The following is a 13,043-nucleotide window of genomic DNA, read 5'->3' on the forward strand; positions in this document are numbered from 1 at the left end:
TCGGGGCCCGTTGCCATCTTTAGTGGGGACGGAGCGCTCCCTGTGCTTCTTCTGCTTCGCTGTCTCTGCAGCAGCGCCCACCTGCGCGTCACCACTGGGACCGGGCTCTTCGCTTTCCTTCGCGGTGCTTTCGGTTTCGGACCGACGAGGTCACAAGCCGTCGAGCCGCGCAGGCGCGGGCGGGATGGACCGTGGAACAACAAGATTGGCCCCGCGTAAGGGACTGTGGCATTTCACCCATTATCGAAAATTAGTTTCGCGTTTTTACCGTCTCGTAAAATGGTTTCGCTAGTTTGCCATTATAAAACATGTGCAACCCGCCGGAATGCCATTTGATGACTTTATATCTCAAAAAAAATGAAAAACGAAGTTTTCTTCCACTCCTACCCCTGCCCTGCTTTCTCCTCGGCGATGGCATCTTCGGCGCCGACGCCAAGGTGTGGAGGAGGCGCTCCTCTGGCCCCTCTTCGTCTTCCCCGCGGTCTCCCACCGAGCTGGTAATGAGGACATTCGTAGCATTCACTCATCTCCAAATGAAACTACATTTGATATAGCTGGTCTGATTACAAGGAGTAGAGCAAAACAATTAGAGAAGGAAATTCATTCTTAGGTGAACGCTAACCTTATGCTTAATAATCAGATTATGTTGAATGGGCCTATGCTTTTGAGTACTTGTTTCAATGTTCTTAGGAATGATGGAGTGCACGAACAAGCGTGGGATGATGATGAATTCTGCCCACCAAATATAAGCAAGGAACCTGGACGTGCAAGAGAGAGAGAAAAGAACATTTAGCTACCATGAATAACAGTCGTTGGAGTGCAAGCAAATATTTCGGAAGTTAGGAATGCATGCAGCCAGCAACCGGGTTGCTATCCACACACGTTCCAGCATGCATGCAGAAGAATGCTAACCATCCATGCGTCCCACTAGGCCTGGCTATTAATAAAAGTAGTGTTACAACTTTCCACTACATGTTCTTATTTATTTCTTCCAAACTAAAACTCAGCTAGTATTATATATCCCTGTAATGGGTGACATGAACAGTAACTTCGAGATTGCAAATTCAGAAATACAAACTCTTTGAGTTCTTGTTCCAGCGTGAGTCTTGAGAGGCTTGCAAACTTGTTCTTTCGATTCCTAAGGGAGTTGTAGAACGCCGAACTGCGGTTCATCCAGTTTGTGCCTTCACATCTATATGACGTGATTGCGTGGGTTGTTTCGTCGGTACGTGGAAGGGTGATTGTCTCGGTAATTCGTCGCGTGGGCAGCCTCACGGTGCATTGCCTCTTCACCAGGTCACGCAGCGACAAGTTATCAAGTTTGCGGATCCTTCGAGAAGATCGGGACACAACTACTCATCACACGTGATCCATAGACGTGTGCCCATCAGCTGGCGAACGCGGCCACGGTGGCGGGCAAGTCAATCCGCGGCGGATGCGAGCGCACTTCGTCTTCTTTTTCCCCGCGTCGGCGAGCCGCAGGCCCCGCCCCAAGCTCCGCCACAGGACGCAGATTCGGCGGAGGACATGGCCCCCATAGCCCGGGTTGAGCTTGCCCGCCACCTCGACGAGGTCGCGGTCGTACTTCTTGAGCGCCTGGAAGCTGGTGTCCCCAGATGCAGACTCCACGCGGCGGTTGTCGCCACCGCGGAGCTTGTCGACCTCGGCCTTCACCTGCGCTGCGGCAACGCTGGCCTCCTTGAGTGCGTTGGAGACCTAGGGATCCTCGAGGAGGCCTACCAGCAACTGGTCCATAGCAAGGTGGGAGTCCCCCCGCGCCTTCTGCGCGGACTGCGCGCGGCGGATGACCTTGACAAGCACGGTGGAAGCCGGGACAACTGCCTACAGTGGGGGGGAGGCGTGGGGGGCGAGCCTGCGCAAGGAGCTCTGGATCGAGGTCACCTGGACGCGGGGCGTCGCCGTTGCCGGGGCGGACACGGCTGGGGGCCGACCGGGATAGCGCTGGCCATCGACGACGGGTCGTCCAACGGCGAGCGGCACCGGCTCCGGCGTGCGCGGGAGTGAATCCGGCCCCGGCTCCGGCGGTCGAGGGCGCGGGCGCTGCCCCTGCCCGGTGCAGTACGTCTTCCCCGCGGCAGGTGAGGGCGCACTCCGTCGTCTTCTTCCCCGCGGCCGGCCATCGAGCGAGCGAGTCCGTCCCGACCCGAGGTCCCTACTGCAGCCACCATGCCTCGCTGGTGGGAACACGACTCTGCGGCGAAGGCGACGGGCGGTGCTGCCGTGGGGGGCAGACGGGCGTCGCTCGAGGCTCGCGGCGCTGCCGTGGGGGTGCGCCCGCTCGGAGAAGAAGCGCTTGCTCGATCCGTTTCTCCTCCCTCGGTTCCGTCTGTCCGCGTGCTCTCACATGAAAGAAGAAGGAAATGGCAAGGGGTAAATGTGAAAGAAAACTTCGTTTTTCATTTTTTTTGAGATTTAAAGTCACCAAATGGCATTCCAGCGGGTTGCACATGTTTCATAATGGTAAATTAACGAAACCATTTTGCGGGATGGTAAAATTGCGAAACTAGTTTTCGATGATGGGTGAAATGCCAAAACCCCCGCGTAAAAAGCCGCCGCCGATCTTCCTTGGGAGAACACGGAAGTACAGGACAGCAGCATCCTGCATCCATCTCGGTTAGTTTTTTTTTTCTTCTAAAACACATGTTTGTATAGCATTTCTGGTCAGTTAATGCAATTTCCTGGATATACGCAGTGCCCAGCGGCGGATCTAGGAAATATTTTAGGGGGGACTGAACAACACTGCTGCTCGATCTTAAGTCTCAGCCCCCCCTATACTATAGAACTTTGCCTAAAAATTCATAGGGGTTTTACAGTAATTTGCACTGATTCGGTTTGGGTTCGGGGGCTTGAGCCCCCCCCCCCCCCCCCCCCCCCCCCCCCGCTGGATCCGCCCCTGGCAGTGCCGTTCTACTTCTAGCTGAGGAAAAGCGTTAAAACCGTGGCGGCGCCGCGCTCTGCGTATCTGGTTTGCACTTTCCAGGTTAGAGTATTTTTTCTTTCATCAATCAAATGGGAAAAACGGAGTATTCACATGAGATTGTTCAAACCCCTGCTCTGTTTGAACTACCTGATCTGCTCTGTTTTGGTCTTAAACAATGGGCCGAAGCAGTTGAGTGGTTGACAGCAAGCGCATGTTAGGTTGGTGCGTATAGCAATGATAGCACAGTATCTAATCATCCTTGCCACTTGCCAGCCGAGGCTCGAGACGCTGAGTCCGGGTTTGACCCGGATTCAGGGCTGTTCCAGTTTATTACCACTACTATTTTCTTATTATTTCTTGACAGATGCTGAGTGAACATTGCATCTGATCCTACCGTTCGTTTCAAAATAATTTTTTTTGCATCTGATCAAGTAAGCTTAACACGAATTAAGAATGTGCCCACCTATGAAGTTGTCTGAGCTGGCTGCACGGCTTGGATCGATGCTTCTCGCCGCCAGTGTGGCATACTAGACGTCGTGGATTATAAATTAGAATAATTTTTTTCTCTCACACCAAATCAGTCAGCAGTAATAATCTGCGACCGTTATTACTGCGACCGTTTCAGCCGAAACGAATAGGCTGTTGATCGGTGGGTTCTCGCGGACAAGCACAAGCACGCCCAGACAAAAAAAAAGGAAAGAAAAAAAGAAAAAGAGGGTCGGGCAAGAGACAACGACCCCAAGTCAGCGGTTGAACTGCAATTCCATCCGATCTTCGCTCTCGTGATACAGTATTTTTCTCTCACAACAAAATAACATTAACCAGCTTATAAGCCATAGAAACGATCAAGCGAATATGGTGCTTTTCTCTGTACTGTGCCCTGTTCGTTTGGACTGGTTTGGCTTATAAGCAAATAGTGTTGACTGATTTGGTGCGAGAGAAAAATATTATTTATTGACTGATAAATCATGACTTATAAGCTAGATATAAGCCAGCGAACATGCTGGTTGTTGCTTGTGCCAGTTCTCAAGGTAATCGCATGCGCAGGGGATTACTGACTCTGACTGACTGACAGCGACCTCGTGGTCAAGCGTACGCGTGCAAAATGTGCAAGCCGATAGTGACATGCTTTCCAACAACTCTAGCCTAATCTTGCATTGCATGACTCGCTTCCATTCAAAAAGAAATGACTCCCTTCCATCTGCCATCCATCGTCGTATTTCTGAGTGGCATGCCACACTGTGACAATGCACAACTGGAAGGACATATTCACGCGCACATACACACACACACGTGTAATTCTGCATTTGTGCTGTCGATCATGGGCAAAGGTGGATAGATACGGATTTGTCAATAGTTGCTTGGACATTCGTTCAAGGGCTGGCAGTCTGGCACTTACTTGCATGGAGCATGCATGTCGGTTTGTGGAGATTGCCCGAGAGCAAAAGCATCGAGCAAAGTACGGCAAAGCGGGGAGAGCTTTCGTTATGTCATCATGTGGAGAGGGAGAGCCGCTGTCGAGGAGCTGTGCGCGGGCGCACGGTTTCCTTCGAAGCCAAGGCCAGAGACTTCGACACTGAGCACTGGTGTCTTTTTGCCACGAGCGCATGTTGGAAACGTGTCCTTTCCGATTTTCCATGCTCGCTGGTCCGTGCGCCACAGCTGCCGCCGGTTATCTGGGCCGCCGCGCTCGGAGATAAAAGCCTACTCTCTCCGTAAAAAAAAAACATAATTCTAGCTCACACGTGGTGTTTAGATTTAAAGCTAGAATTATGTTTTTTTTTCTGAACAGATACACGAGTACATGAGAACTTTACTGGGCTTTCCGTACCGGGCCTTGTATGGTGGGCTGGAAACGCAAATGGCGGTTGTCGATGGACGCTCGATTCGAGCTGCGCGTCCTGGTTCTCCACTTCTCTGTAATCACAAATGGACCCTCCCCTTCTCATGAATCAGTGGACCCACCCGGCCGGCGGAGGAAACCGGGAAACCACGCAGAGAAAAGAACCCAATCCCCCTGGCCCCACCACACCAAACCAAAGCCGGCCTCGCCAACTCCCCGAGGAGGCGACTCGTCGAGTCGCCGGTCGTCGCAACCGCCGGCCAAAACCAATCTCGGCGCTTCCGGGAGAACCCCCTCCGGAAGTCGGCCGATCCCGGGTCATCCAACACACCGCACCTCGTTTCTCCCGCGTCCCCCACCCGCGCGCGAACCCTCATGCGAGTAGGGTTATAGCGATCTCGTCTCGCTACCGGCGGCCGGCTGCGGAACGGGCCACCCACGCACTCCTCTGCGTTCGATTGACTCACCCGCCGCTGAAACTGCACTTTGCGCTGTCGCCACCAGAAAGCCCCTCGCGAGTCCTTTGCCTCCTCACTCCGTCTGGCCCGTCGCCGCAGGTGCGTGGCGTGGATCTCTTTCCTCTTTTTTTTTTTTCAAAAATACTTTGATTGATTTAGGCATCGCAGAATGATTGATCTGTAGCTACTTGTAGATCCATAAATTTCTCCACGGTAGTGTTCAGACTAGGGACTGTGTTGATGCATTGTTGATGAAGTTCGCAAACTGAGGTGGTAGTTAGCTATGCTAACTTGCATACTAACCCATACTACCGGTCCCTTTCGAAATCTAATTGAAGGAGCGCTTGCAGTAACTAGTTGGCAGATTGGTGTGTGTTCATGGCTTAATGCAAATCATTTTGTGTGCACTTGGAGATTCATGTTTAATGCTTCAAGTCAACAATAGCTATTAATTGCTGTTGCTTATTTTTATTTTTACCATGTACGTAGGAGTGCACAACATTTGACATAAGGACCTTGTTTCAGTTTAAATTTACTAACCTCAGTTTTATCCAAACTAGTTTTACTGTCAAGTGCATAGAAAAAAAACATTTCAACATCAAAATACATGCATGGGGAGTCCTATAGTAAAGTTCAAAACCCGCTATATTTTGGCGGCAGTCAAAGGGTTCCAGACGTTTCACACTTCACCAGCAGAAGTGTATCTGCCTGCTGGCTTGGTTAGCTTATCAAATAGCTTCTTATCATGATGGTTTTTTAAGGTTGGTTGCATTTGTGTTAATTGCAGTGTGGTCTAGGTTCTTGTGCTCCATATTAAGGCTTCAAAGCTTAGGTGTTATGAATTTCTGGCATTGCTGGCTAGTAGCTATCTCATTTCATCATGCCACCCTGCTTACTGTGACTAGCTCCCTTTTTTCTCATAAACGCAGGAGAGCTGCATATTATTTCATCAATAGGAGAAAGAAAGATGTTAGGATGTAGGCCATAACTGTCTAGCTATTAGAAAACATGTGTTAGTGCTACAGATCAAAAGAGTGATAGACTCCCTTAGCTTGTATTATTCGAGTTTAGCTTACAACGTGGGGATAATTTTGTCCCTATATCAATGTGCAGCATTGTGCAAATTCTTTATTTGGGGTGTCTTTGGTTTGTTCCTGTGTTCGAATAATAAGAGAACATAACATAGGTAACATAGAGGCACGGAAAGGTTATTGTAATAAGGCTGACCTTTTGTTTCTATGCTTTGCTGGTGCCTGGTACTGTGATTTTTTTTTAAAAAAATTACTGAGCTTTTTTAGGTGATGCCGTACTTTATAAACTGTAACTTGGAAGCTTATGATCATCTCACTAAATTGTTTATGTGCGGAAAGTCAGAGACATGTTTATCAGAAACACATGATGATAAGTGTGGAAGAATAAGGAAACAACTAACGATGTATCCTGATCATATAAGGTCCAAGGTTGGGCCTTTCTTTAAACTGCAAAATGATTAGCTGCAAACTTTTTGATATAATGTTAAGCTCTTGACCTTTCCAAATAAGTGAAAAATGGAAGTAAAGCTTAAGGCTGCGATTATCTTTGTTCTGTGCACGTGTGCTTGCTTGGTATACTGTGTTCATCTGAACAATCAAGATACTGAAATTGTTTTCTGTTGTGCAGGGTTTTGTTCCTAACTTTTAGTCTCAAATTTTGTCTTGAATGGCTACATCTCTGGATGTTCCACTGGATGATTTGATTAAGAGCAGAAACGGGAGGGGAAGGGGAAGAGACAGGGGACAAGGAGGCCGAGGCAGAGGTGATGGCCAAAGATTGGCTCGTGGTTCATGGCGTGGGCGTGGCACTGGCACCTTCCGTGGAAGGGGACTAGGGGTGCCTTCGCGAAGGCCACTTGGTGTTAATACTCGGTCCTCATCATTTGCTATTGCCAAGGCAAGCATAAAACTATAACTGTTTTTCTATTACCTTCAAGAATCCAAATTGTAGTAGGTACCTGACAAGAAGTGGCTATAAACTTATTAAAATGGGACAGCCCAACCATTCCATTGAGACCATATCTGTGACCATTTAACTGTGGAGCTTCGAAGAGGATCCAATGTCTTTCTCATTTCGAATTACAAAGGGACCTGTCCCTTTTCGGCCAAGTATGTTGGGTGGTGAGGCATATGTTGGTTTATGCTGGCTAATGCTTCAAAGTTCAAACTGAAAACATTGTCTCTACTCATTGTCAGCATGCTGATGGGCCACTTAATAATCTGTGGATAAGGCCTTTGATGTATACAGAAATAGCACCATTGTGTGCAATGGTATAGGGTTTTATGATTTTGCTGATGCTAGTTGCTTCATCAAGTACCATGGATTGATGAGTTTTGTGATTTTATGCTAATACTTGCTCGTCACAACATGGACATGCATGATATGGAATATCACAGCCATTCAATAAAGTAAAGGATTTTGTGTGGAGACATGATCTCTTTGAGGATAGCATGGTGGCAGCTGGGTTTTCTGGGATAGAATCTGGTACAAAGCTGTACATTTCAAACTTGCACTATGGAGTGACAAGGGAAGATATACAGGTAGCTGGATGTTCATCTTTGTAATACAACATCTGACAGTCCCATTCATATTCGGCATTCCTGAAGCTGATCTCTGTCTATCCACAATATTGCCTCAGGAGCTTTTTTCAGAAATGGGTCATTTGAAGCACTGTGCTGTTCATTACGACAGTTACAGACACCCAACTGTGAGTCTCACTAAACCTTGGTTGTTTTTTTTCTATAACACAATTGAGTGTTTTGTAATTAAATTAAAAAGTGTGTAAAGTTAGCAAAACTACAAAATTAAGAAGTTGTATCACAAAACTGTATTTAACATATCGAAGTATTACAAAACTACATATTTTGATGAAATAGTACCACAAAACTACATACTCAGGTGTGCAATGTATCATATAAATACGCCTGAGGTGCCAACACTCTCACGGTGCAACTGGTCAGCACAACACGCCAAAGAAGCGGTTGGCTAAGCCAGCCCGGGTTCGAGTCACGGCACCAGCTTCTTAAGATGAAAATCAGGGGGACATCTCTCCCCCTGGTCAAATCTTTTTTATAAATACGCCTGAGGTCACATATCCTAGACAATTGAACTCTTATATGATTGCTGGCATTGGTCATGTTTTTATGTTTGTGGGGGTGTCTATAATCCATATGATATTTTGGCAGTAGGCCGACTGGCCTGTCTCTGTATTTCTTCTCTCAATGAAATGACATGCAGCTCTCCTGCGTTGTTCGGGAAAAAATGTATCACATAAATACAGATTTTTTGCTGGGTGGTGGAATTTTTAGTTTTGCCATACCTTACACACCAAACATGTAGTCCTATGATACAATTTTTTAATATGCAGCTCTTGAAACTGACACTTTGAATCTTTACTTCTATATTCAAATTTAAATATATAGTTTTATGATAATTTTGACCCATGTTTCAAAAAATTACTAGGCACAAGGCAGGCAGGCGACCTCTGACTAGCACCTAGACATATCTTTGGCGTTGTACTTTTGGCATATTGACATAGGAAAATGGAGAAAAAAAGCAAGATGCTGTATATTAACTGACTGAAGTGGAGAAAATAGGAAACACATATGATAATTTTGACAATTTATCTGCTGTTTTAAATATTCATGCTTGGTTATGTTCTCATATTGTGTTGCAAACACAAGCCTCTTTGCCTTAATATGTGTACTGGAATGTTACTTGCACGTTTAGGGTTTGGATATTAGTTTGGTTGATTGTAATGAAGTTTGGTGGGATGGATATGTGGTATTTATAACCTACTTAAATTTAGTCTGATGCACCATACTAGTCATTCAAAACACTCCATTGGTTCCTTTGTTTGTCCAGAGTTCCTGCAAGTTTTTCCTTTTAAATTTCAGCTGTTTTTATTTGTTTACTTTATGATGTTGCCTTCTGTTTTCTGGCATATTGCCAGTAGTAAGGACATGCATCCCTCTCCGCCTCCATCCACCTACGGATAAAGTAATACTTGTGTGCATCGAAGAAAAGTAATGTATTTTGAAAGAATATCAAATTGAAACGTGCATTTGTAATGTTAGTAAGGACAACAGTAATTCTCAGTTTATTTAATTCAACCTCTACCTGCCCAAAACGTACAAAATATTCAGATGTTTCCATTATATATCTTACTCCCTCTAATCCCAAATTTAAGTGCATTAGGATATTGACACTGTCTACAATATGGGACTTGGACTAGTGATATCTGTTATTTCAAATAGAAAGTTATATATTTTGAAGCTTAGAATATCCCTGTGATTGATCGCAGTTGAATTTCTTTGAGATAAATCCGAAGTGATGTTTTGCTGATTTGATGAACAAACATTAATCGTAAATATTCTTTTCTGGATACATTAGAAACTGCATCAAGTGATTCAAACCCACCACTAGTAACGATACGGCTTTTGATAAAGACTCGAGGCGCCAACGGACTCTTGGCTGAAATGGCTAGAGCGGCCGCATGGCACCCCAGTGACCCGGGTTCGACTCCCAGAGGGAGCGGATTTACGTGGCCTGGGTAAAAAAATCCCCTCGTCCGACTCACTCAAAGCACAGTGGTTCCGAATCATCTCACGTGGTGAACGGTCCTGTGTAAGGGTGCAGGGGTGGAGGTTCGGGGATTTTCTTGATCTGCGTGAGAGATCTTCTCTACCAGGCATTGCCCGGGGGCTGTCTTACCCCCCGCAGGTCAAGTTTTTTTTTTTTATAAAGACTCGAGGCAACTGCTTATGTTTTCCATACCAGATGAACGAAGTACACCTGTCTTTTTAATAAGAACCCTTGATCTCTCCAATAAAACATTGTACACCTGCCTTTCTAATAAGAACCCTCGATCTCTCCAATAAAACATTCTTCTGAACAGTATATTTCATCCAAGAAAATATCTATGATCCTTGTTTGCATTTGAGCACAGAATATTGTACCTCGAGGTTCCATTGATCCAGTAGCATAAGAGAATTATAACCCACATAAGAGCTACATAAGCAAATATCTGTGCGTGTAGCTGCAAATGCTGTGGATCTGTGAATGGAAAATTCACTAAATCTGCAGAAGAAACTGAAATATTCATGTCAATTAGTGAAAGTGTTATCCATGATGAATCTAGTAACATAAACCGCATTTTAACCTATATGATCTATTGATTGCTAAAACTAAAAAGGTTTGACACAGTCGCTAAAAATCTGGGTTGATTGGGCCACAATTCAGGGATTGAGAGAAGTGAGTCATGACTGTCTAAAAAACGAGGGTTGAAGACCGAGTGACTCCAACTAATCTTGAATATTGCTTGCCAATAAACTTGAGGAAAGAAGAGAAAGAAATATTTAAATGGACTGCTATGTGCTGGCCCATACAGCCTGCCATCATAACCCTAAGCCTCATATAGTCTCTTGCCAACACACTGCCGCCTTGCCCCATTTGGCCTCAGCTTCTCTTTCTTCTCTCAGACAAACTAGCACTGCCAGTCATAAATCGGTCACCTCCAACCAGTTTCAAACACCATGACTAGCAAATTCAATTGCCCTGGCCTCCTCTTCCCTTCTGTGCTATCTGTTTTGTTGGAGACCTGCTAATTTGTTGTCTATCTACTGAAACATATCCCACACTGGCGGTCCTATCTGATGCTCGTGGAGAATAGCCCTCTGCCTCCAGCTCCAGCATCTTGGCCACAACAACCTCCTCTGCTCCCCCTTCTCTTCTCTCACATGTTCGTCAATACAGATCATATTTGTCTTGTGATATATTCTTGACTCAATGGGACAGCGACCCTGTTCGACCCTGGTCCTTGAATGGGGACAATGTCCCAGGGTCATGGAACGTGGCTTCAACCAATCGGCCTTTATCCCTGTGACTATGATTCGAAATCTGGAAAACCTAAATGCCATATTTCAGATTGGAAGTTGTAAACTTTAGATTGTCAAACGATAATTATAATATATTGGCATTGTGATTGTGATTGTGATTGCTTAACAGAACAGAAATGTGCTATCTGTACTAAATTTACTCTCTTGTTTGTTCATGGATATTGTCGAACAGGGTTCGGCTGAGGTGATATTCACCAGGAGAAGTGAAGCTCTTGCAGCACTGAAGAGATATAATAATGTGCGCCTTGATGGGAAGGCAATGAAGATTGAAGTAATAGGTGCTGATTTGGGTCTATCAGCTGCTGCCGCACCCCGAATTAGTGTTGTTCCTGGTGCAAGCGGAAGAGGGCAGAGAGAAGTTGTTATGATGTATGGCTCTTCTATGGCATTGCCTTCACTGTTGGATTCATGAGTCATGTGGCAACTTTCTTCATTTTATTCCTGACATGTGTTTCTTTTCAGGCCTGGTGGAAGTGGGTTTGGACTAGGTGCATCTGGCCCATCTAGTTCGCTTCCTGGGTAGGTTCTCATGGCTAGATATTTTCTAGGCTAATCACATATACAAATAGAATAGCTTTCCTCCTATAACTTGTAAAAATGTTACAGAAATAGCTATTTCAAACTAGTAGTCAACTTATAGTTGCCAAAACTTGTGATTTTTTTTCCCAAATTTTTTAAACCGCATATGGTTGTGTCAGATTTGATCTTCATTTTCCCCCATGTGTGGTGTATACGTGTGTCATTCTACTTGTGGTATTACCTACCAACATGGCACAACAGTGACAAGTAACTAACTCCAATGTAACCTGAAGTAATTTTTTTTGTATGTTTATTATTTCTAAAAAAGTATTTAATTTCCTTTTTGGCAACAAAAACACATGCAATTACCGGACATCATTTTCATTGTTAAGGTTGTCTGGAGATCAACTTGCAAACAAACTTTGACCATATATTCATAGTCGAGTGCAAAATACAAACTACATATGCTCTTCTATTTCACAGTACGTGCATTACCTTTTTGTAATCATTGTGCTATGTCCAGGTGGAAGCGTGGAGGTTTTGTTCAAAGAGGAGGACAAGGGCGTGGTGGTTTTGCTCAAAGAGGGCGAGGGCAAGTGCGCGGCCGCGGCCGTGGCCGTAGTAGCTTTGTTCAGGGCCGTGGCCGTGGCTATGTGCGCAAGGGTAATGTGGATAAATCAGCCGAACAATTGGACAAGGACCTTGACAACTACCACTCTGGTGCGATGAATGTCTAAGATAGTGAATCCATCATCCAGTCCTACCTGGAAGTTGGAACTATGTTGAAGCTTAAGCTTGTTTTCTGTCTGTTGTTATTCTGTTAAATGCGCACACTTCTGTCATGCTCCCGTTGCGTCAGTTAGATTAGATTCCTACTGCAATTTCTTGTTCGGAGTTAGTCCTGTGATATCAGAATTTGCTGTTAAACTTATTGATGAATTATGTTTTCAACCGTTGAATGGTTTTGCTGTTAAATTTTCCATATTATTCTAGTTCTTAATGTTAGAATTTTCAATAGGCATTAGCCAAAATGTTTGGTGAGGACTACAGGTTGGAGGTGCTGTTATGTTTGGTTCTTACCCTAATCCTAATGTACCAGATCAATATTTGACCCTGCCCAACTATTTTTGGTCCCATTTGGATGGAGGCCACGGTTTGGCTTTATTATGCCTAAGAAAATTTGTTCTGCCCGTGCATTCCAAAGTAATTAGTTCAATGTTGGTTACCAAAGTAATTAATTCCCTGCCAAATCAGTCCGAAACGCAGGATGCCGATTCACGCGCTCAAATTTGATCCCGAAGTTCGGATGAGTATTTGTTTAAACCAGTGTACTTCGTACAATTCAGGAGCAA

The 13,043-nt window shown here is 45.2% G+C and overlaps 1 protein-coding gene across 1 annotated transcript; it reads left to right on the forward strand.

The window, feature by feature from the left end:
• The first annotated feature begins 4,950 nt into the window (after positions 1-4,950).
• LOC136521661 (THO complex subunit 4D-like) lies at positions 4,951-12,666 on the forward strand. Its single transcript, XM_066515414.1, has 7 exons — positions 4,951-5,341; positions 6,902-7,171; positions 7,672-7,815; positions 7,914-7,982; positions 11,345-11,541; positions 11,635-11,691; positions 12,215-12,666. The coding sequence occupies exons 2-7, from the start codon at positions 6,941-6,943 to the stop codon at positions 12,426-12,428; spliced, it is 912 nt and encodes a 303-aa protein (XP_066371511.1). The 5' UTR covers positions 4,951-5,341; positions 6,902-6,940; the 3' UTR covers positions 12,429-12,666.
• Positions 12,667-13,043: the final 377 nt, after the last annotated feature.

This window comes from Miscanthus floridulus, chromosome 18, assembly GCF_019320115.1.
Source record: "Miscanthus floridulus cultivar M001 chromosome 18, ASM1932011v1, whole genome shotgun sequence".
Lineage (NCBI taxonomy): Eukaryota > Viridiplantae > Streptophyta > Magnoliopsida > Poales > Poaceae > Miscanthus > Miscanthus floridulus.

Coding starts and splice junctions, on each gene's coding strand:
- LOC136521661 (XM_066515414.1), top strand. CDS start 6,941: ATGGCTACATCTCTGGATGTTCCACTGGATGATTTGATTAAGAGCAGA. Junction 7,816..7,913: donor TGACAAGGGAAGATATACAG/GTAGCTGGATGT, acceptor ATATTGCCTCAG/GAGCTTTTTTCAGAAATGGG. Junction 11,542..11,634: donor CAGAGAGAAGTTGTTATGAT/GTATGGCTCTTC, acceptor GTTTCTTTTCAG/GCCTGGTGGAAGTGGGTTTG.